Here is a 24,219-nt window from a genome sequence, read left to right as displayed (position 1 = left end):
AAAAGGGTTAATACACTTGCTAAAGAGCCACTATCAGTTAACTAGGAAAAGATGAACATCTCAATAAAAGTAATCAATAAAAAAGATAATCCATTAGAGTTAAATACAAATGGTTAACCATACATGAAAAATGCTCAAGATTATTATTAATGAAAAATTAAAACAATACAATACTATTTTTGGCCTTCCACGTTGCCACAAGTAGTCAAGATACACATATTAATTGTTTCTAGTGCTGGCAGATAGGAGATAAATGGACAATTCATATACAGATAGTAGGAATATAAATGAGTTCAACTTTGCTTAAATTTTCTGGCAGTAAGTATCAAAAGCCCTTTGATCTAGCAATTCCACTTTTAGAAACTCATTCTAAGAAAGTCAAAATATTGTACAAAGATGATTTATAAGAATAAACACATAACATCAATCTTTACAGGACAGACAGACATCATTCAAGTATCTATAAGAGTTTGGTAAACTAAATTATGGTATGTACATTAGATAAAATATTATGCAGTCATAAAACAATGTGGATTTATATTTACTGACATAGAAAGGTGTCCATGATATACTGATGAATGAGGTAGTAAGTTGACATACAGGAAATATAAAGCGGTCCTATGTTAGTCGATATGCATGCGCATGCATGTGCATGTGCGTGTGTGTGTGTGTAGAAAAAATTGCAGTAAAGTGAGTGACTCATGAAATGTTACAACAGTTAACTCTGGAATGACTACTGATTCTATTCATAGTCTTCATTGTGATTTTCTATATTTCACAGTGTTTCTTTAATAATTTTAAAAATATAAAGCTTAAGAAAGGAGAAATAACATAACATTTTGGGATCAATAGAAACCCTGAATCCAAAGATGGGAATATCTGGTCAAGACAGAGAACACATATAAAAAAAGTGTAAAAGCATAAAGGTGAAACATGGCATCTCTGGAGAGAGTTAAATTTAGGATGGTTGTGTTTTTCTTGCTTTAGAACATGGGACTTGTAACAAATGCTCTTCAGGGGACTTTTTGGTGCAGGATTCTATGATTCTTGTCCCTTTAGTACTGTCTTTGATGTTTGCATAAGATTTATAATTCAAAATAAACATTTTCGAAGTTAGAAATATCTTTGTCTGTTTCTGTATCTTTAAAAATGTAGATTGTAAAAAAAAAAATGAACCCACACCCAATTTTCCATTTCCATAAGTAAGGAATTTTTTTTCGAAGCATCTAAAACCCCACATTTCCTAAATGCACTCTTGGCTGCAATATTCCTGGCCTTAGCTGCTAAGGAGCCAAACAATTACAAAGCACTTGACATTGCCTTTTACCCTTTTATGTAGCAGCATGTGCGCCTCATGACCAGAGTGGGAGAAGCAGGAAGGAAAATAATGCACAGCAAGTATGGCTTTGATGTGCATCCAGCCACACGCTGTGATCGTTCATCCTCTTTTCCAGTTCTTGATGTATAGAATAGACTAGAGGGGGCATCCGAAGCCTGCTAACTCCCACCCAGCAGGAGTGTCCTAAAAGCTAGTGCCATTTTTTAAGCAAGTATTTCGATACAATGTACTGTTTGTTGTAAGTATTCTATGTGTAGGAGCATGTGCATGCAAACTGTTTTAAAAGAATCTCTCATTCTGCTCTGAATCTCTCTCTCTCTTTTTGGTCTTTTGGTTAAAAAGACCTAAGCTTTAGGAAAAGAAACCCGAGCAGAATTTGTAGCACAGGAAGTTCTTCGGTCATTCACATGGTTCTTCTATGTGAATCTCCAGTCCTCGGTACAATGCCAGTGACACAAGATTTTTCGTGAGACAGCCATCTCCCCAGCCCCTCCAACCACACCGGCTATCACTGAAGAGAAGCCAGGAAGACCCCAGCATGTGAAAGGACAAAGGCCCCCTTCCATTATGCTCGTGTTCAAATTCGATGGTCTCAGAATTGGGAACTCATTGAACAAAACGACTCACATCTGTTTGCACTATACGATATATGTATTTTTCGTTTTGAAAGAAAAGACTGATAAAGTGAGAGAACTGGGTGCCTGTTTGGTATGTCAGAAACTAACTTCTCAATCCCCTGTATGAGGGATGCCTGGTTCTTGAACCTCACTTCTGGAATTCTGTCTTTCCTAATGGTTCTCTGGAACAAAACGTAAATGACAGGTATTTACATCTTAAGTTAATATACTTTTTCTTTTGTGGGGTTTTTATTTCCTGATGTACAGTTTCAGGATTTTAGAATACAAAGGCACACACACACTTAAAGACATGTACACAAGCAAACACACAGGCTAGGAACTCAGGCCCTTAGATTATTGCTGACAGTGCTAAACCAAATATGTGCCTTTTTTCAAGTCCTGGTAAATTTGAGTTTGTATTTAAGCCAATATCATCCTTTCAACATTAGACTAGACATGCTTCCCTTCTATAAAAGTGGACATCTTCCAAAGTGTGTGTGTGCTATTTTTAGAAGATAATTTCTGTATTGTCTTAGTGACAAGTTATTTCATCTTAATATTTTATATATGTTAACATATTATATAGGTATGTTTGATTTTTTCTCTGTAAATCATATAAGAGTCTAAATTAGAAGAAACCCAATATTTACTATAATGCATGAAGAATCTTTTCTTTTGTACATTAGTCTACAGAAACTTCAAAAACATTATGGTATTAATCTGAGATTTTTTTTAAGTCTAATGTTGTTCTTAAGAAGGTGTGTTTCTGGAAACATTAAGAGTGCTGAACAAAGGTGTGATGAGCAGTTCCTAAAGAGTTCCTGGCATCAGGAAACTTGTGATTTAAATAAATTATACCCCAGGATTCTTCTAAAACATTTTGTAAAAGACATGAGATAATTTAATATGTATGATCACCTCAGACAAAGTTGGAAATAATGTATTAAAAATAATAAACGTAATTGTAAAAACCAAAAATTCTAATTTTCAGAAATACTCAACAGCTTTTTCCTCCATGATCTTTTTAAAAAAAATTTTTATTTAAATTCAATTTAATTATCATATAGTGTATTACTAGTTTCAGAGATAGAGTTCAGGGATTCATCAGTTGCATATAAAACCAGTGCTCATTACTTCAAGTGCCCTCCTTAATGCCCTTCACCCAGTTACCCCATCTCCCCCACCCATTATCTTTACATTTGCTTTCTATTATTAAAACAAAAGTACTTACTCTTGCATGTATATTTTCCTGTAAGAGAGGAGGAGAAAAGTAAATTAATGTAAATCTACATATTTGAGGTAATATGCAAACATTATAAAGCCTTTAAATTTTTACTACATAAAATAAAGTGATGTTATTTTCCATGGATGTTTTATAGAATTGGTCTCATTATTTTGTAATCACATTCCTAAAATTTTATCTGTAGCATGTACATACCAACTTTATTTCACACTCTAGATAGGGTTAAAAACTATTGTTTTGGGATTACAGAACTATTGATTTTGATTATGTGAAAATGGATTTAAACATCAATTTTTGTTTATATCATGAAAAAAGAGAATCTGTTAAACATAGTACAAGTCTACAGAGTGAAGTATAAATGACTTGCGGGAAACGGCCACCAAGCACTACAGAATATTTCTGTATACAGTGTTAATGTAGGTTATAAACAATTCACCTATGCAATAAGATAATTCCCACAAAGACTTTCACTAACCATGGCTAGCTTTCGTGGCTTCAGTTTTGCTCAAGTACAACGAATGTCCTTCCAAGGCAACGTGATCTGCCTCTCCTTTTATTTCCTCTCTACCTCATTTTCTATTGTTCACAAACTCCCCCAAACTATGGCAACCATGCGGGCCTCCTTGCTCTTATTAAACTCCAAATGCAGGCTCCTGGGGTGCCTGGATGGCTCAGTGGGTTAAGCGACTGCCTTCGGCTCAGGTCATGATCCCAGAGTCCTGGGATCGAGTCCCACATCGGGCTCCCGGCTCAGCGGGGAGCCTGCTTCTCCCTCTGATCCTCTCCTCTCTCGTGCTGTTGCTCGCTCGCTCTCTAATAAATAAATAAGTAAAATCTTTAAAAAAAAAAGAAGAAACTAGCTTAAAAAAAAAAAAATGCAGGCTCCTGCCTCCAGGTCTTGGCACTTGCTGTTCCTCAGCCTGCTTGCTCTTCCCTTGGGTATCAATATGGCACACTCCTTACTTTCTTCAGGTCTTTGCTCAAAGGTTTCTTCCCAATGAAACTGTCCTGGACCAATTTTTTAAAAATTGTGCCTTGCCTACCCTGCTCTTTATCCTCCTTCCCTTGTTTATTTCTCTCCATAACACTGTCACTTTTTAATATACTATATGTTTATTTCATTTATTGTCTATCTCTCTGCTCCCCATCTGAATGAGGGCAAGGATATATGCTTGCTCTGTTCTCTGCTGTAGCCCCAGTACCTGGAAAGTGACCGGCATTTGGTAAGAGTGCAAAACATATTTGTCAAATTAAGCAATTAACAGTAAAAAAAAAAAAAGTGGCAATCATTCAAGTTAAATATCAGGCATAAAGGAGATAGAAGTTTTTGCCTAAAAGCTTCATATGGGGGTGCCTGGGTGGCTAGTTTGAGTGTCTGCCTTTGGCTCAGGTCATGATCTCAGGGTCCTGGGATGGAGCCCTGCATTGGGCTCCCTGCTCAGCTGGGAGTCTGCTTCTCCCTCTGCCCCTCCCCATCCTCAGTCTCTCTCTCTCAAAATAAATAAATAAATAAATAAATAAATAAATAAATAAATAAATAAATAAATAAATAAATAAAATAAAAGCTTCATACAGCTATAAAGAGATAAAGTTGTAATCTGTGTTAATAGTCTGATTACCTTGACTTCTGATTTCCAATCTTTTAGAATACAATGAATATTGAGGAATTCTTAATCGCAGGAAACAAACAGGGTTGCTGGAGTAGGGGGTGGGGTGGGAGGGATGGGGTGACTGGGTGATAGACACTGGGGAGGGTATGTGCTCTGGTAAGCGCTGTGAATTGTGCAAGACTGTTGAATCTCAGATCTGTACCTCTGAAACAAATAATGCAATATATGTTAAGAAAAAAAAAAAAAGAAGAAGAAGAAGAAGGTAGCAGGAGGGGAAGAATGAAGCGGGGGAAATCGGAGGGGTAGACGAACCATGAGAGACGATAGACTCTGAAAAACAAACTGAGGGTTCTAGAGGGGAGGGGGGTGGGAGGATGGGTTAGCCTGGTGATGGGTATTGAGGAGGGCACATTCTGCATGGAGCACTGGGTATTATGCACAAACAATGAATCATGGAACACTACATCTAAAACTAATGATGTAATGTATGGGGATTAACATAAGAATAAAAAAAATTTAGAATACAATGAATATTTTCAATATAAAAATAAAATATTGTGACCCCATCTCATAATAGTAGATGGTCTTTTCATTTTCAATGATTGAGAAGTAAATCCATGATAAATACCTATGTTGAATTTCATAAATTTTAATGGACTTTAAAAGTTTGAAAAAATTAATCCCAGTGCTCTATATATGTGGAAAACAATGGTATACATATATGCAAAACAAGTACTCCTTCACTCTTCAGACATCTTATATGAATGGATTCCTAGAGATCTCGAAATAACTAGGTTCTGCTGACTCTAAGACCTCCTTATTGGAATCAAGCAGAGAATTCTAATTTTTTAAAAATCAGCAACCACTATCATTTCAGACAATTATTCACTGCTGTTGGAAGAACCTTCTATGAAAGGGATTGCGCCACCACTACCCCTGACCCAATATTTCCTTCCACTTATTTCCCTTAAGCTCATATTTTTGTCTCAGTTTCTGTCTCCTTCTAATGAGGAATTTCATTTTCCCAGTATGCTCTGTAGATCATAGACCAGAAAATTGGGGGTGAAGTTGAATAAAAATATAAATGCATTTTTCTATGGAAGCAAACAAGTGAACAACGTGATCATTTTGGAGCCCAAACACAAAATTTGAAGTTGAAAGAAAAGATTGTTCTTTTAACTCCTAAAGAAGACATAGACTTTTTTTTCTCTATTTCATTTATTTTAACCAAATAAAACAAGTACTATGACATAAATTAGCATGGTGTTTAACGTAAGTATAGATTTTACAAAAAGGAACCTCAGAGGTTTTCCAACAGGGAAAACCTGTTGGAGTAATAGCATAGTACTATTACATTATAACAACTCCTTATTTGCTCATCATTTTTTAAAAGTGTCCCTTTTAGGCTAAAAACTTCCAGAAGTTAGCCCCAGTCAAGGACAATACAGGGAGGAGGAAGTTAAATTGTGTCCATTTACCCTTCTCTGGGGAAAGTAACAATATAACCACAACCACACCTCCTACCCTCCTTGGCTCATTATAATTTGACCTACAATTAACACATTTTTTATGTGGCTAATCATTAAGAAATTTAATGATTATAGTTTTGTTCAAACTATATGGTGCCCCATAACAAGGAACTGAAAAAAATTTCCAGAAATGATTTTAATTTTTATTTGGAACATTCCATTAGAATAACGTTAAGAAATATAAAATGTGGTGAACAAATTGAACTCTATTCCTTTAGGTTCTATGTTGAATGAGCTTTCAGCTTCCTTCTGAATGGAGAAGCTGTCGTAGTCAAAGAAACAGCCAAAGCACCCAGGTGACGAAGTTAGTTTTCCTCCTGAGGATGGTGGCTTCGGTTAGGAAGAAGAAAAATGTATATAAATTTATAACCACGAGACATAAAGCTAGAAACATGTCTTCCAGCTACCAAAAAACTTGGAAAAGCCCCTTTGTTCTTTATCTATTACAAAATAAGCAGATCTCTAGGGACTCTGAAAGACAGCGGGGATTTGGTGGTATTTATAGCTAGAAAAACAGAAAAAGGAGGTAGCAGACAAGCTATTCTAATTATAGTTACACTTGCATTTATGGCTATTCTATTTTTCATTTTCCTCATACAGATCAGAAGCCTTAAATAATCCCAAAGAGGCTAAGTAACTAGAGCTTTAGAAAATGACTTCCATAAATTTAGAGACTGTATTAATAGCATTTTCATGCAATCTTAGGGGTCACTAATGGGAATCTGTAAATACTCCTTGTTGAATAAATAAAAACTTGCAGATTTCCAGTTTGCAGGCTACAGATGCAGATGTGATATTGTGCTTCCAGAGAGTTTTAGTCTGTTCTTTCTTAAGGTCTCCAAACCCTGAAATCACTGCTTAGATTGTCTCTGTAGTCATGAAGAAGGTCTATCTGCTTCAGCGAAAGCAGCTAGTTAAGTACTGATTTCTTTTTCTTAACCTGAGTTGTATCCACAATTACCTGAGGGTGCTTGTTAATATGTTGCTAATATATAGCTTGGACTGGATCCTAGGGGTCCTTTTCTCTTTTCTTTCTTTCCTTTTTCTTTCTTTCTTTCTTTCTTTCTTTCTTTCTTTCTTTCTTTCTTTCTTTCTTTCTTTCTTTCTTTCTTTCTTCTTCTTTCTTTCTTTTTTTTTTTTGGTCTGGAGCAGAGCATAGGAATCTGCACTTTTAATACACATCCCTATGGATCTGACACGGGGGAAATCATACACCAAGAAATGCTGTCCTAACGTTTCAAAGGGATTCAAAGTTATTTTCTAGATACAAATATTATTTTCTCTTTTGAAAGATAATGGGCTTCAAAGAATAGCCAAAGGTTATGAGCTCAAGTCTGCTACAGAACCAGGAAATCTCTCTACCATCCTTTTGGAAATTAGTCTTGAACTTCACCGTGACAGCTTCTGGTGTGTTATTTAAATTAACTCTGGTATTGTTATTAAACTTTCCAGATGGTTTTGTATATCTCCCCAGGTAGAAGGTGTGTTCCTAGGAGGCAAGAACTATGCATACATATATAAATATATATTTTTAACATTATCTAGCACTCTTAATAAATATTTATTAGGCCCTCAATAAGCATATTTTAATTTTAGTTCAAATGCAACCTAAGTTGCTGTAAAAATCTGCTTTAACTTCTGAGACCTGAAGCCACCTCTCTCGTGGATATTCCTTCAAACCCTGTTGTTCCAATAGCCCCTTGCACGGTAGAAAATGGAGGCCACACCCAGTATTCGTTAGAAATTGGCAACTGTGCACTTGGGCTCCGTTATGTAGCCACAAGGAAAAGGCAGAGCCACGGTAATAGCTTTGACTGATGACTTGGCAAGGGAAGCCAAGCCCCTTGGGGTGTTCCAGACTCTCTTTGGCCTATAAACCTGTTTAAAAACCTGTTTCTCAGAATTTAAAGCTTAGCTCAATTGGGGTCAGTATTATAGTAATGTCAATAATTCTGCTCTCAGTTTTCAGGCAGACCAGTACAATTCATCATCGACTTTATTTTCATGGAAAGGCAACTTTTGGGAAAATAGCTCTAACTTAAGCTATTTTATTTTGATTTTTCTTTCCCTTAAGAAATAGTTGTGCCAATATTACTTCATTTGGATTTTGTGCTTTCTAAACCTTAGCACCTTCCAGTGCCTGAAATCATTCCCTAAAATCAGAATAGTGCTGAATACACAAGGTTTGGGACATCCACCAAGGCAATAACTCAGGGCTTTCAGAAAAAGATCAAATAAGTCATTGGGTCTAAAAGTCATTTTCAATAATTGAGACTTCATGATATTTCAAAATTACCTCTGCCTTTAGCTGCTTTTAGGGGGTTTGGTACTGGGCTACACTGCCAAGTGGAACACTCTGGCAGGGTCCATTTCTTTCTCTTAGGAATCAAAATCCTTAATGAACAATAAACCAGTGTTCACCCCCCTGAACAGACAGCTCCATTTTTAGTCAACCGGTAGGAGCACATGCCAAGGTAAATTAACTACATCTGTTCCCGGTAGGGACCTCCATTCCTGGGGTTGTATTTGGAGTGATGGTCAAAGGTGCTAGTTGTGCACTTGCTGTGAGGTTTCTCTCTTTTGGTTCTAGAAATTGAAGAAGGAGAATGACTCAAGATAGACATTTCTTGGATCAGATCTTGCCACTAGATTAAGGTAGGAAATGTATTCATTCACACCCAGGATAACATCGTTCTTCCTCTATAGGAAAACAAGTATCTGTATATTTAGAAGATGTTGCTCCTAATATAGGAATTTATTAAGGTGGATACAACTTCAAACTTTAAAGTTCCTCTGGATTGATTTCTAACACTGAACTAAACTGCTAATAGTGGAAAAATAATGAACTGGAGCTACTCGTCACATACCATCTTTAAGAGTTACCTGGTCACGTTAAGTTCCTTGTGGGCAGTGTCTAATTCTTAATTTATTTTTGTATTTGCAGCACCCGGAACTATGCTTCGTATAACATAAGCACTAAATAAATGCTTGTGATTTCATGACTTGAATATCTTTTCCATGATATGAAAAATGGGTAAAGAACTGCAACAACTTAATGACCAATAGAAGGCAATAAAGTTAATTTTTAAAAATTTTTTGGATCCTGCTTAAAACCAGTTTCAGTCCCCGTTCTAGCCTGGAAAGACATTTTCCAGAGTCCAGAAGTGCCCCTATCTGTGGGGGTTTTAGTTACCACAGTCAGCTGTGATCCAGAAGTATATGCTCCTCCTTCTGAACTGTCAGCACATATAGGAAAAAACACAGTATATATAGGGTTTGGTACTATCCAAGTTTCAGACATCCACGGCGGGTCTTGGAACGTAGCCCATGTGGTTAAGGTGGGGGGGGGCCCACTGTAGTCTCATTTTGTCTCCTGATTTCACTTTAATTCAGCTACCAATCTCTTGTACCACATTAGGACCCCAATTTTTGTCCCCCTACAATAGAGGGGGAGTGTGCTAGATGCGCAGACTGGTTGGTATGCTTTGATTCAGATATCACAGCTCTCTCTGGTTAAATCTTTGACAATGGATAATCCTTAGAAATGAAAGACCATAGTGGAACCACTAGGTAAGAAGTGGAGTAGGGCAGAAATTTCGGCTTTAAGCTTCATGTGGTAGAACACAATATACACAGGAAGATGCCAATTTCATTTAAAAGAATAAACCCAAACCCATGTCCATATTTATGCCTATAAATAAAATCAGAAAAAAATGTCAGCTGTGGTTATTAATACATGGTCTAGCCAGGAATTAATACATGGAGTAGCAAGGGTTTTTATCTTATTTGTGTTTCCTTATATTTTTTAGATATTTATAGTGAATCATTTCTTCCAGATTAAAAAAGTATGTCTTCTGTAGCACCAAGACTTAAGGGATGAGGAAAGAAGGCATGACTAATTCTCCTGAAACTAACAGGATCTGACCAGTCCTCATCAGTCTCCCCTCTTTCCCCACAGTGAATCTGGGGGAAGGGGAGAGCCATACAGAGAGTCATGGGACCTTCCCCTAACTTTATTATTCCTCATGCCCCAGGGCTGTCTCATGTGGGGGCAGGCAGGTAACAACAGCTTTAAGAAGAGCCTTTTCTTCCACGTTTCATTTTTTGATATTGCATTTTTCTCTCTCTACAGAGCCCCAAATCATCCCCGATGTTATTTTTAGTCATGCTCCCAGGGGGGAGGAAAAAGTCAATCAGGGTTTCTGGCATGTCAGCTTTTCATAAAAGGAACACAAAGTAGAGCTCCCAGCAAGCCTCATCAAATGTAGGATTTATGTGGGAACTTTCATCCACATCCAGTTAAAATGTTCCCTGCTAGGCATGGAAATCATCATTTGAAAAGGCCTTACTTTAAGGACTGGATACAGTGGCTCAAATGTTGCTTCAGCTCTTCTTCCTTTTCATAGGATTCCAGTACGCTGTGAGCCTCATCATGGTGGTAGCAGTAGACTTTATAAATATCTTCCAGTGGTCCTTTAATCTGCAAGAACACTTCTCCTGATAAATGCAAAACAAAGGCAAAATGACATCAAGTCAGACCAAATGGACACTCTACATATTTATTCTTTGACAATGTTGACCAATGTTAACATGTTGAAGAGGTCCCATTTTATCCCCAGGTTACTCAGGAGGGGTGGATGACATCCCTTCCCTTCTCTTCCCTTCCCTCCCCTTCCCTCCCCTTCCCTCCCCTCCACTCCCCTCCACTCCCCTCCACTCCCCTCCTCTTCTCTCTTTCTTTTCTTTTCTTTTCTTTTCTTTTCTTTTCTTTTCTTTTCTTTTCTTTTCCTTTCTTTCTTTCTTTCTTTCTTTCTTTCTTTCTTTCTTTCTTTCTTTCTTTCTTTCTTTCTTTCTTTCCTTTCTCCTTTTTTCTTCCCTTCCTTCCTTTATTTTATAAAAGGAAGGATAAAGAGCTTAATGGAGACAGGCAGCAAAAGAAAGCTGGTTTTCTCAGAGGTGATTTATGCACTTGGCTGGTGTGCAGGACCCTGTTTAAGAGCAACACCTTAGAATCAGCCTGTATGGGTTTGGATCAGGCTGTGCTACAGACTTGGACAGGTTATGACTTGGACAAGTTATGTTTACTTTCTGAATCTCTTTCCTCGCCTATAGAATGGGGACGATAATAGATTCAATTTCAGAGGGTCATTATAAAAATTAAAGGGGTAGTGTGTGTGTGTAGTACATATACAGTAAATGCTCAAAATAGAGCAGTTATTGTGAACTTGTTAGAGGAATGGAAAGTGAAATTTCAGGTTCTAGGTAAATTAATTTTGCTATTTATTCCACTAATGTTTCCCGAGATTCTCTGAAAGGCAAGCAATGGAGTTTAGGGAAATAAAATATTTCCTTATATGTCATAATAGAAAGAATTGGCCATTATTCCTGTTAAAAACTCAATTGGATAGGGGCGCCTGGATGGCGCATGGGGTTAGGCATCCAACTCTTGGTTTCAGTGCAGGTCGTGATCTCAGGGTCGTGGGATTGAGCCCTGTGTGGGACTCTGTGCTCGGTGCTTGAGATTCTCTCTCCCCCTCTCTCTGCTCCTCTTCCCCCACTCTCTCTCACTATCTCTCTCTCTCTCTAAAATAAATAAATAAATAAATCTTTAAAAAAAACTCAATTGGATAATACTATAAATTATGACTATATCTTCTTTTTTTTCCTTTTAATTTTTTTATTGTTATGTTAATCACCATACATTACATCATTAGTTTTAGATGTCGTGTTCCATGATTCATTGTTTGTGCATAACACCCAGTGCTCCATGCAGAATGTGCCCTCCTCAATACCCATCACCAGGCTAACCCATCCTCCCACCTCCCTCCCCTCTAGAACCCTCAGTTTGTTTTTCAGAGTCCATCGTCTCTCATGGTTCGTCTCCCCCTCCGATTTCCCCCGCTTCATTCTTCCCCTCCTGCTATCTTCTTCTTTTTTTTTTCTTAACATATATTGCATTATTTGTTTCAGAGGTACAGATCTGGGATTCAATAGTATGACTATATCTTCTTAAAGCAACTTGTATTAATTGTATCCAGGCATTTAAGGAATCCTTTTGGATATTATAATAAAATTGCATCTGTAACTGATGACTCAAGCAGATATTGAACAATAGTTGGATTTAATCACCCACTCCATCACTTGAAAATGTATATTAAGCATCCACTATACACCCCAGCACTATGTTAAGATGATTTGGGAGACACAGAAAAAATATGTGATGGGGTCTGCTCTCAAAGACACTGCAAATTTGGGATTGACAACGATTTCGGACTGAACTGATTGGGAGTTACATGGACCTACCAATCTGGACCTATTATAGTAACAAGAGTCTGTCATTCTTCCTACAGAAATAGAATGCCCTTTGTATTTTCAACATACTTTGCCCACATTAACCACTTAATTCCCTATATGTATGGGGAGATAAGTGGTTATTTATCCCTATTAAATAAGGATGGACAAATCTGAGTTTGAAACAAATAAATGACTTTCCCACAGTCCTGTCCAGTAGAGACTAAGCCGGGATTAGAGGCTGTATTCTCCTCAGTTTTACTTAGGTGTTATTAGCTCTCCACACGTCAGAACTTTGCTGGACGGACACGTACAAAGTGATGCAGTTGGAAAGAACACTGAACTCAGAATCAGAAATCACTGTTGAGTAGGGTTTGGGGAGCAACTGAGTTGATTCTCATCACTCCTGAGGATGAATTTGAGAGTTAAATGGAATGTAGACATAAAAAACACCTGGAATGAACTAGCTGCTTAATAAACATCACTCATCTCTTAATGCTACCTTACTCTCTCTAGAATTAAAACACTAGTACTTCTAAAATCACATTCTGTTCTAATTTATATCCAGCTAGTGAGAGACTTTTCTTAGACTACATGTGTGTGTGCATGTGTGTATGTGTCTTATTTTTTTTTTTTTAAACAGGGCTTTTCTTTGGACTTGTAAGGAAACACTGTCTATGAGCATCCTGGAATGAAGGGATGAGGGATTTTTGTTTTGTTCCTGGGATTAAATTGAAGAATTGATCCTTCTACCAGTGTAATTCTTGCAGATCTGGTCTTCAAGACAGTTAGCAACACACACAATAAGGAACGAAGTAGTTACAAGAAGAGAAAATAAAATAGGATAGTAACCTAAATTTAGGGTTGGGCAGGAGATGAGGAGAGCCTCCCAGTAATAGAGCCAGATGGCAAATGAGAGCGAGGGCTTTGGCTGGGGGAGGGTATTACCACCCAGAAGTGGGAGCGAGTGAGTGGCAGGCCCAGAGGAAGATCAGCAGCAAGTCAAGAAGAGAGGATCTGGATACACATAGCCCACCACAAGATGGGATTGTAAATATATGTGTTCACTACAAAGCAGTTTAGAGTAGAGACAAAGAAAGGAAGAGGTAAGGACGACCTCATAAATCTGCAATAGGATCAAGTCAGAAAGTCAAAAAACAAGGGACAAAGACATTTATTTTGCACACAATGAAACCATTAATTGTAAATTCATACATACACATATATATTTTAACAGAAATGGTGTCGTTTGAAAGAATTTATAGCTCTCTCCTTAACTGCAGAGTCAATTTTTTTTACTCTTTTCCAAGTAAAATTCTGTTGGGGCTCTAATAACAATTATTGAAGTTAAAAGATACTTAAGCACTCTAATTGAAAGTCATTTATTCACCCAAAGGCCAAGTACAACACTGGTAGGCAGAATATTTGATTCCCCTCCCAGCCCTACCAATGTCTTCTGCTTCATAATAATGCAGATAAAGCCATGTGTCTTGCAGCAAAACGGTGCTTCTGTTTCCACGGTAACATGACTCTGGGCTGCGTTTCCTTAGTGGTGAAGGACAACTGCTTGGTCTAATGGATGTGGGTTTGAACAGATGATTAGGAGTGGAGGAAGGGCTGAGCCAAGACCGGTGAAGGTAATTTCACTTCTGGCTGCCTGTCACAAAAGCGCCAGAACAGTATAAAATAAATATAACTACCGTGTGCTTTTTAAAAAAATTCCGCAACCCAAGAATTTCCATACTGGCTTTCCCCTGTTAAGGAACCTGGACTGGATCACCTGATGGAAGAACCAAGTGGCACCCAGAGATCTTGGATAGGAGGTTTATTTAACGCCGGCGGGCTCAGAGGAGAGTGGTCTCCAAAGGTCTGAACCCCGAGCACAAACAAAGGGGGCAATTTATACACTTCTACTTCCGCATACTGGGCACTTCTGGTGCGTGCGAGAAGCTGGGCAGGGAGGAGAACCCGGAAGAGCCCCAGGGCAAGGACTGGGACTCTCTCGCTGGCTCGGTCGGCCATCTTAGGACACAGATTTTCCTTATCATTCTCCCCCTTTGATGCCCCTTTAAACACCTAGTTTAGGTGTTTAACATCTCCATCTTCTAAGGGGCGATAGTGAGTAAGGAGTAACTGGAGCCTAATTTTAGCAATTTGAGTAGTAATAAACCTAGTAAGGGCATTAAGAATACAAGAACCAAATGCCACTATGAGGAGAAGCAATAGGAGGTGGCCGACGAGGGGGCGAACCAAGGGAACCACTGTGAGAGGGTATTCCACCAAGTTGTCTGCTGGAGTATTTCCCACCCGGTGATATATTTCTTCCTGTAATTGGGTCAGAGTTTCTTGGACCCCCCCGACTCATTAGCATAGAAACAACATTCCTCCTGTAGGAAGAGGCAGAGCCCCCCTTGCGTGGCCGTGAGAAAGTAGAGCCCGCACCTGTTTTGGAGGACCACTGAGGCCAGTGAATCGAGTTGGCGCTGCAGGGCCAGGGCCGGCTGAGTGAGGGCAGAAAAATCCGCCATGAGTTGTTGAATTAACCCGTGGTACTGAACCTGAGACCTCCCAACGCCAGTGGTGCCGAGGGCAACACCTAATGGGGCCAGCAGGCTCACGACAAGAGGGATGGCTGCGGGGGAGCGTCTAGGGCGGCTAGGAGGTTTCCATATGAGTGGGGCATCGCTCCCGGGGAGGACTGAAAGATCAGGTAAGAGACTAACAAGAGTGCATGATTGATCCTGCGGGGTGATGCAGATGTACACAACTATACAGTGATTGTTAGGGCAAGAGGGTGGGGTGGCCTTCCATGACAAGGAAATCCTGATGTCACTGCGCTGTTTGAGGCACCAGCTGGTGGACCATTGTTCCATTCCTGGCCAAGTTGCCACCCATGACTCATCCCCAGGCTTGCGAGCAGAACTGAGGGCAGGTGTTTGGCTGTTGAGGCGTAGGGCCCCCACAGATGTAGATATCTACCAGCGGGTAACCAGAGTGAGGGCCATGGTAGGAACACCATCTATGAGGTTCCCAGGAGGTATCAAGAAGCTGGCATCCATCAAAATGGATGTTAACCTTCGGTGTGTGTCCCTCCCAGATGGAAGAAGTCAGTGGGGGCATTGGTGCAGGATTGAGGGGGATAAGCTGGAAAGTCCATTTGCCAATAATGGTGATAATGAGAGTTTGCACCCCTTGCCTGGCCGGGCAAGCTAGAGGCAGGGCGGAGGAACAGCACACCAGGTAGCAGAAGACTAGGACTGACTAGGGCTAGGAAAACCATGGTGAAATGCACTCAGGAGTAGAAGCAGAGGGCCAGTAAAAGTGGGATCTATGACCTTAGGTAGAGGGAGCCATCATGGCTAACCCATCAGCAGATGAAACTTGTGGACAGTAAGTGCAGTAATATACCCTAGGGACACCCAGTAAGCAATGACAATAGCAAGCCTCTGGGGGAAAGTCCAGTCAGGAGGGGCAACAGTGTAGAGTCTGACTCCCAAGATGAGAGAAATCATGCCGATGAGAGCCGGGGACCATGGTGAGCAGGTGTCCATCAGTCTGTGGGGTCTCGTCGAAGGTGAAGCTGGAGTGGGTTCGTGAAGTCTGGCTGGACTCTCCACTGGCGCGGCTCCTCGTCAGAATGATGAGCTTTCTTCACTCTGGAGTGATGGACCCATGGGGTGACACCTGAGACCTCTAGATCCTTGAAGGGGGTTGCTCCCATCCTTTGGACACCTGGCAGGGGTCATGGTGCAGACCGAGCATTATCTTTAGCACATGTTATGCACCATTCACTAGTTGCTCAGCAGAGTGCAGGCAGCTGACTGATGTAGTAGTGCTTCTTGAGAAGGGCCTCTAATGCAGTTTTCCCAGATGAGTGAGTTGGTGGTATTCTTTGACTAGATGCCCTCCAGTTGCTCTTGGAACAAAGAGGTGCCCGTCTGGCATCATCCATCATCCCTTTTCAGTCAGGGTGACCCCCTCAGCCATGGCCCATTCTTTTTCCTTTTTAGTGTAACTGGGCAGAGGGACTTCTTCTGGGGGTATGAGGGCCATGGTGAGGGAAGGAGCTCTGTCCACATCCTCAGTGGCTGCGGTCTTGGCTGCCTCATCTGCCAGACGATTTCCCCACGCTATGGGGTCATCTCCTTTCTGGTGTCCCTTACAGTGCAGGATTGCTACTTCCTTTGGAAGCCAGACGGCTTCGAGGAGTCTCAGTATCTCCTCCTTGTTCTTGATAGCTTTTCCTGCTGCAGTTAGGAGGCCCCTTTCCTTGTAGATGGCTCCATGTATGTGTACAGTAGCAAAGGCGTACCGAGAGTCAGGATAGATGTTGACTCGCTTGCCTTCACCAAGGGTGAGGGCTCGGACTAAGGCATATAATTCAGCCCATTGAGCTGACCATCCAGCTGGTAATGCCTTAGCTTCTAAGACTTCAGTGGTTGTGGTTACTGCATAACCCACTTTCTAGACACCCTCCTGTAGGTAACTGCTGCCTTCGCTGAACAGCGTGAGCTCTGGATTCTTTATGGCTTGATCCTGCAGATCTGGATGGCTTGCGGAGACTTCATCAGTCACCTCAGAGCAGTCATGATCTGGTTCCCCCTCCTCCGAAGGGAGAAAGTTTGCTGGATTTAATGTCCTTACTGTTTCGAGGGTGACCCATGGGTTTTTGCAGAGGAGCCCTTGGTATTGTGCTAGCCAAGAGTTGGAAAGGAAGCGGTGTCCCTGTGCGTTCATGAGAGACACAATTGCATGAGGAAACTTAACATTAAGTTCTTGCCCCAGGGTAAGTTTGTCCTCCTCCTTGATGAGTAGGACTGTGGCTGCCAGTGCCCTGAGACATGGTGGCTATCCCAATGCCATGGGGTCCAGCTTCTTTGACAGGTAAGCAACTGGCCATTGCCAGGGTCCAACAGTCTGGGTGAGTACCCCGAGCACTATTTTTTCCTTTTCATGCACAAAGAGATTGAAAGGTTTTCTACATCTGGTAGGCCCAGGGCTGGAGCCTACCCCAGGGTGGTCTTTATCTCTGTGAAAGCGGCTTCTGCTCCCTCAGTCCAGGCCAGGGGTTCTCGATCTGGTCCCCCTAAGAGATCATAAAGGGGTCTTGCTATTGCCAAGAACCCAGGGATCCAGTTGCAGCAGAATCCTGCAGCCCCCAGGAATTCTTGTAGACCCCTTATTGTTTGGGGCTGTGGCAGGGAGATGATGACCCTTTTCCTCTCCAGCCCTAGTTCTCTTTTCCCCTGGGTGAGGAGGAAACCAAGGTATTGGACCAGTTGTTGGCAGATTTGTGCCTTCTTCCATGAGGCTCGGTATCCTGAGTGACAGGAGCAGTAGGAGGGCCTTTGTGCCTTTTGTGCAGTCTTCTTGTGTGTCATTGGTGAGGAGGAGGTCATCCATATACTGGAGGAGGGTGCATCGTGTGGCCTCTCTTGCAAAGCTGGTGAGGTCTGCAGCCAGTGTTTCCCCAAAGAGGGTTGGTGAGTTTTTAAACCCCTGTGGGAGGCACGTCCAAGTCAGTTGCATCTGGTGCCCTGTATCAGGCTCAGACTATTCAAAGGCAAATAGTGGCTGGCTCTGGGGAGCTAAACGGAGACAGAAGAAGGCATCCTTCAAATCTAGGCAAGTGAACCATCTGGCCGACCCTGGGATTTGTCCGAGGAGGGTGTATGGATTCGGGACCATTGGGCAAAGAGAGATGGTCACCTTGTTGATGGCCTGCAGGTCTTGAACTGGTTGGTATCCCCCTCCTGGCTTCTTGACTGGCAGGAGTGGGGTATTCCAGGCCGACTGGCCCTCAACTAGAATACCTGCTTCTTTGAGTTTGGTCAGATGTTCTTGGATGCCAATCTTAGCTTCTTGTGGAAGGGGGTATTGCCTTTGCCTCTGAGGTTGGGCTCCTGGGATCATTTCAACAATGATAGGGGCCCGTTTCCAGGCTAGTCCACGTGGGTTGTTTTCAGCCCATATTGAAGGGAAGGTGAGTCTGAACTCTGGCGGGCTGCTCGGTTGGGCCTGGGCACAGTATAGCCTCCATTCTTCTTCCCTTGGCATGGTAATTGCTAGTATTAGAGACCCTGTCTCTTCTTGCCTTGGGTCCAATTGGAGGCTAGTGTGTCTGGTGGGCTCAAAGATTATCTGAGCCCTAAGCTTGGAGAGTATGTCTTGGCCCAGGAGAGGGATGGGGCAATCACGCAGATAAAGGAATTCATGTTGGACCTTGTGGCCCCTGAGTTTGCACTGGCGAGTCTGGCAAAAGGGCTGTTGTATCACCCGTGTCCCCATGGCCCCAAGGATGGTCATAGTCCTTTTGCTGAAAAGGGCCACTGGGGAGGTGACAACAGAGAGCTCGGCCCCAATATCAACCATGAAAGTCACTGGTTGGCCCTCCACCTTCATTCTGACCTTAGGCTCATTGGGGCCAAGGAGAAAAGAGCCTGGTTCCCCTCAGTCTGAGTCCATTCCTGCAAGGCCTATGAGGTCCTCCTCTTGGGGTTCTTCCTTGTAGCAGCTGGGCTTCTGAGCCTTTCCCCGGTTGGGACATTCATTTTTCCAATGCCCTTTCTCCTTACAGTAGGCACATTGATCCCTTGCCAAGGGAGTGCTGGGTCTCCCCCCTTTCAGTGGTCAGAATCTCCCTGCCTTTGTGTTGTCCTTTTCTTTCAGGGCGGCAGCAAGGAGGCTGACTTTCTTTTTCATCTTTTTGTCAGCTTCCCGTTCGGCTGCGACCTCCCTGTTCATGTAGACCTTATTGGCAATCTCTATTAGTTGGTTGATGTTCATCCCGGCAAAACGCTCTAATTTCTGAAGTTTTTTTCTGATGTCTGGGGCAGCCTGAGCCTCAAAGGAGGTGTTTACCATCTGTTGGCTTTCCTGTGTCTTGGGGTCAAATGGAGTGTATATCCTGTAGGCTTCACAGAGTCTTTTGTAGTAGTCCCCAGGGTTGTTGAGTGACAACCGAGGATACCTTAGTCATGCTCATGGGTTTCTTAGCTCCTGCCCGGATTCCCTGGAGGAGGGTCTCCTGGTACTGGCGGATGTGGGCCTGTGTGAAGTCCTATGCTGGGCGCTCTTCAGGGGCAGCCACATTAGCCCAGGCAGCAGGGTCAATGACTACCACTGGTGTATGCTCTTCCAGGTACTGCCATGCACCTTTCATTATTCTCCTCCTTTCCTCTGTGTTAAACAGGGTGTTAAACTGTTGGAAGTCTCCCCAGGTTGGCCGATGAGTCTGGAAGAGGGATTCTATGAGGTCTACCATAGCCTGTGGTTTCTCAGAGTAGGATGGGGTTTTATGTTTCCAGTTGAGGAGGTCAGTGGTGGAGAAGGGCTGACAATACATCATGGAATGGCTGGGTTGGACCGTCCCATCTTCATTGTGCCTCTCGGGTTCCTGCGTGTCTTGTACTGGCATTTGAAGGGTGCTTGCGCCTGGCCAGGGGCACAACCTGGCTGCTGGTCCTGGAGAAAGTGGATCCTTTGGGCCTGGGGGCGCTGGTGAAACTGATGGCGGCGGAGTGTCTGGAGCTGAAGGGCCAGGTGTAGACGGTCATGGGGGTATGTACGGTGGGGGCAGGTTGTCCTCAGGATCTCTGGCCAGGATTTGTGGAGACTGGGGCTTTTGTTGATTTTCTTTAGGTCACTTGGATGAAGCGATTAAGACCCTGACCTGTCCCTGCCTATTGCAAGCGAATCGCACCCATGGGGGAAGGGTCTGAGCAATTCCTAGCCAGGAGCCAATGTTTCCATAACTGGTCAGGGTGTCCTGGTTCTCCTGTTATAACTCGCCATACTCGACGAATTGTTGGGACATCCAATGTCCCTTCTGAAGGCCACCTGACATCAAAGGTGAGCCATTCCAATTCACACACGGTTCTCAACTTGCTGGGGTTCATCCTGAGTCCATGGTCTCCTGAAAACACCTTCTTGAAATTTTTGATCATGGTCTCTAGAACCATAGGTTTACTCTGCCCTGACCCCATGGTGATGTCCCCGTGTGCAGTGGTGCAGAGACAGATAAAGGGGTGTGCCTCCTGAGGTTAGGAGACCAATCAGATGCCCATCTGGCCATGTCCCAAAGGAGCTTAGGTGAGGCTTAACTGTAGTGGTCTCAGCATTGTGACTTACAATCGGAATCTATTCTGATGCCACCCTAGGCTCTATGCTGTTCACCACTGAATTGCAGACAGGCCCACTCAGACTCTGTAGGCTTCTAGGGACCTCAACGGTGCCCGCCCATGGAGTCACAGAATCAGTCTGCTTGAGCAAGCCAGGTCGGACTGCAAGTTCACTCACACATTCACACTCCAGACGTTATTACATTCCCTCCCTGGGAATCCCTACCTGTGAGACCTCTAAGAGGTCTCTGGGAGGTGATCAGGCTCCCCTTCCACACCATTGGGGGTGGGCCTATCTGGGTCCTGGGGCCCCAGGCCTCACCGGACTCTGACATTGGGACCAGGTCCTCACCTGCCAAGTCTCCTTGAGTCTGGTGGGAAGAGTGGAGCAGGGCCGGCCCGAGGTGACCAGGGCAAGAGACTGCTGAAAATTAGGCAGGGCGCACCTTCTCAGTTAGGATCCCTTGTTCCATCACTGCCCCACCGTTGCCCTAAACCGGTGGCAACAATGGGCCAGTGCGGTTGGGTTTCCCAGCCAGGGAACCAAATGTTATGGAACCTGGACTGGATCACCGGATGGAAGAACCAAGCGGCACCCAGAGATCTTGGAGGATGGGAGGTTTATTTAATGCTGGCGGGCTCAGAGGAGAGTGGTCTCCAAAGGTCTGAACCCCGAGCACAAACAAAGGGGGCAATTTACACACTTCTACTTCTGCATACTGGGCACTTTTGGCATGTGCGCAGAGAGGGACAGGGAGAAGAACCCGGATTGGTGTGCGTGGGAAGCAGAGCAGGGAAAAGAACCCGGAAGAGCCCCAGGGAAAGGACTGGGACTCTCTTGCTGGCTCGGTCGGTCATCTTAGGACACAGATTTTCCTTATCACCCCAAAAGTAATCGCCGTGCAGAGGAGTGGGGAAAAATGCACCTTTTCCCCCTTAGTTTTCTCCTTGACAAACAACTCCCCAAAATATTGAGCATGTTTTATGTCCTGGTATGGTTACTCAGGTGTTGCAAATTGTTCCCTTCACTGATGTAAATATATTCATGCTTCTCTTCTTGGCCCACCTCTTCTTTACTTCCAGACCCTCACGTCCATCCCCAAGGTATGCCATACCAAACGATATGGCCTCTCTATTATTCTGACCCCATTCCAAGATGAATTTCCCCTGCAGGGCCAGGAACCCTGGGTACAAACAGTGATATTCAAGAGATCTTCGTGTCCTAGACTTTGTTTAGGAAAATGGCATAAAAGGGAATGAAGCAGTTAATTCATCCTTGTTTCACAACAATTTAATGAGGGACTATTATGTACCAAGCACTTTGGTAGGAACTGCGGATGCAAAGAACCAACACTTCCCTCAAGGAACTTATGAAGGCCAGTAAGAGTAAACTCCATTTTACCATACTTTGTATAAAATACAGAGGGTCATCTGTTCTGCTCTTGAGGACTTGTTAGCAATTTCTGTAACAGTCTGCCCTTGAAATAGGAGCTATGACTGAACACAAAGCACCGAGACACACTGAGGGAGTGGTTTAGTATGGCTGGACAGTGCCACGTCTGTGGTAAAGTTCCAGAAGAGATTGTATTTGTAGGCAGGAGTCAAATCATGAAGGACTTTGCATGTCACTAAGGATCTGGGACTGTAACCTGCAGGTGATAGAGAAGCACTGATGATTGATTTTAAGCAGTGGACTAACATGATTAGATTGTATTCTAGAAAGATTACTCTAGTAATTAGTCATATGAAAGGTGAAGTTTGAGGGAGGAGTTAGTGAGACTAGAAAAGAGAATCCAATTAAAAAAACTTCTATAGTAATATAAGAAATAAATAATGAGGGCTTGCACAGGAAATTCTAGCACTTAAGAGAGAGTGCTCTAAAATCAACTGCCTGTTTTCAAATCCTGGTTTTACCATTTACTCCTGTGACATTTGGGAGAGTTACTTGACTTCTCTGTTCTTTAATTTCCTGATCTGTAAGATGGAACAATAATAATAGCAGGGTTGTTTGAAGATTAAATGAATTAAAATGTGTTATATATCAGTAGCTGGCACATGCAAATGCCCAATCGATGTTAGTTATAACCACTGGAAACAAAAGCAGGGAGGACAGAGAAAAAGGCAAGAAAATGGACATTGACTTATGTGAGAGATGAAGGGGAGAATTCCAAGCATATCCCAGGATTCTGGTTTCAGTAAGCGTGTGGATTGACAATGATGATAAGAAACAGAGAGTTTATGTGGAAAGACGATGAGTTTAATTTTAGATGTACCAAGTTGGGTCACCCAAAATATGTTTAAGTGGAGATGTCCTTTATGGAATTGGGTATGTGAGTCTGGGATTCAAGAAAAAAGGATCTGGAGAAGAGATGTAGGTACATGAAACTCAGGACACAGAAGCCATGACTTTGATATGATCATGCAAGAAAGTCTACAGAGTCAGAAGGGGCGTGAGGACCAAATGCTGGCACACTAACATTGAGGGGAGCCTAGAGGAAAAAGAGTCTGCAGAAGAGCTTGAGAAGGCTCAGTCAGAGAAAAGGGAGGAAAACTAGGATTGGTATCAACCAAGCCAAAGGCAAAATAGTGAGAAATATGGCAAATAAGTCTGTGGATGGCAGAGCGTGGGCATTGTCCCCCAGTATCGGTACTCCACTTGAAGCAATAACATTTTTGCCTGCAACAAAATAAAAACTACATTTCCTAGCCCCCCTTGCAATAGGGGTGGCCATGTAACTAAAGTCTGCAGAAAGTTGTCCTGTGACAATATCCAGGAACTTTAAGAGGCAGATAGCTCATCATTTACCCCTTCTTCTCCATATTTTCCTTTGTTCTGCTGGACATTAGCTTGTCTATGAAGATAAGGCTAAGTGTGAGCTGGAAGAGGCTTGTATCCCAGAGGACTCTGAAGAGCCGAGCTGCCATGTAGACCTAAAATACATGCCTTTAGGCCATTACACAATAGAGAAATGGACATCTCTTATTTAGGCTAGTAATGTTCTGTTTTGTTTGCTGTTTCTACCAGTAGAACTTAATTCTAATCAACACACTGTTTCTTCTTCTTCCATAAAAAAATATTTTTGGAGGAATCATGACAGTTCAAGTGACCCTCTTTACTACGCATAAAATCTAACTCAAAAATTCTATGCAAATGTTACATAAACTGTTACTAATGAAAAGTGTTATGGACTGGATGTTTATTTCCCTCTAAAATCCTTATGTTAAGCCCTAAATAACCACCTCCCCCATGGTATTTGGAGGTGGGACTTTCGGGAGATAATTGGGTTTAGATTAGATCACGACCGTGGAGCTGCCATGATGGGATTAGTGCCCGGTGACAAGAGGAAGAGACATCAGAGCTTTCTGTATCCACCATGTGAGGATACAGTGGGAAGGTGGCTGCTTGCAAACCAGGAAGAGGGCTCTCACCAGGAATCAGGCACCTTGATCTGGACTTCCTAGCCTCCGGA

The 24,219-nt window shown here is 42.4% G+C and overlaps 2 protein-coding genes across 5 annotated transcripts in view; one reads left to right on the top strand and one right to left on the bottom strand.

Moving 5' to 3' along the window:
- Positions 1-3,331, top strand: part of INTS12 (integrator complex subunit 12) — a 78,504-nt gene extending 75,173 nt beyond the window's left edge. For 2 of the 4 annotated variants that reach the window (XM_064584925.1, XM_064584924.1), the window contains exon 12: positions 1,682-3,330. The gene's annotated coding sequence lies outside the window, so the exon portion shown is untranslated. Of the gene's footprint in view, positions 1-1,681 lie in introns of all 4 variants that reach the window. The other 2 variants (XM_064584926.1, XM_064584927.1) reach the window with 2 other exon arrangements.
- Positions 1-24,219, bottom strand: part of ARHGEF38 (Rho guanine nucleotide exchange factor 38) — a 135,070-nt gene that overhangs the window by 35,735 nt on the left and 75,116 nt on the right. Inside the window, exons 6-7 of the mRNA XM_045881752.2 lie at positions 10,688-10,835; positions 3,188-3,205 (exon numbers count right to left, since the gene is read on the bottom strand). Of these exons, the coding sequence (XP_045737708.2) occupies positions 3,188-3,205; positions 10,688-10,835 (166 nt within the window). The remainder of the gene's footprint in view (positions 1-3,187; positions 3,206-10,687; positions 10,836-24,219) is intronic.

This window comes from Mirounga angustirostris, unplaced genomic scaffold (assembly GCF_029215605.1).
Source record: "Mirounga angustirostris isolate CCGP_5_RB_7025 unplaced genomic scaffold, mMirAng1.0.hap1 SCAF_2, whole genome shotgun sequence".
Taxonomy (NCBI): domain Eukaryota; kingdom Metazoa; phylum Chordata; class Mammalia; order Carnivora; family Phocidae; genus Mirounga; species Mirounga angustirostris.
Note: the sequence above shows the minus strand (reverse complement) of the source record. Positions and strands in the feature narration are given on the sequence as shown.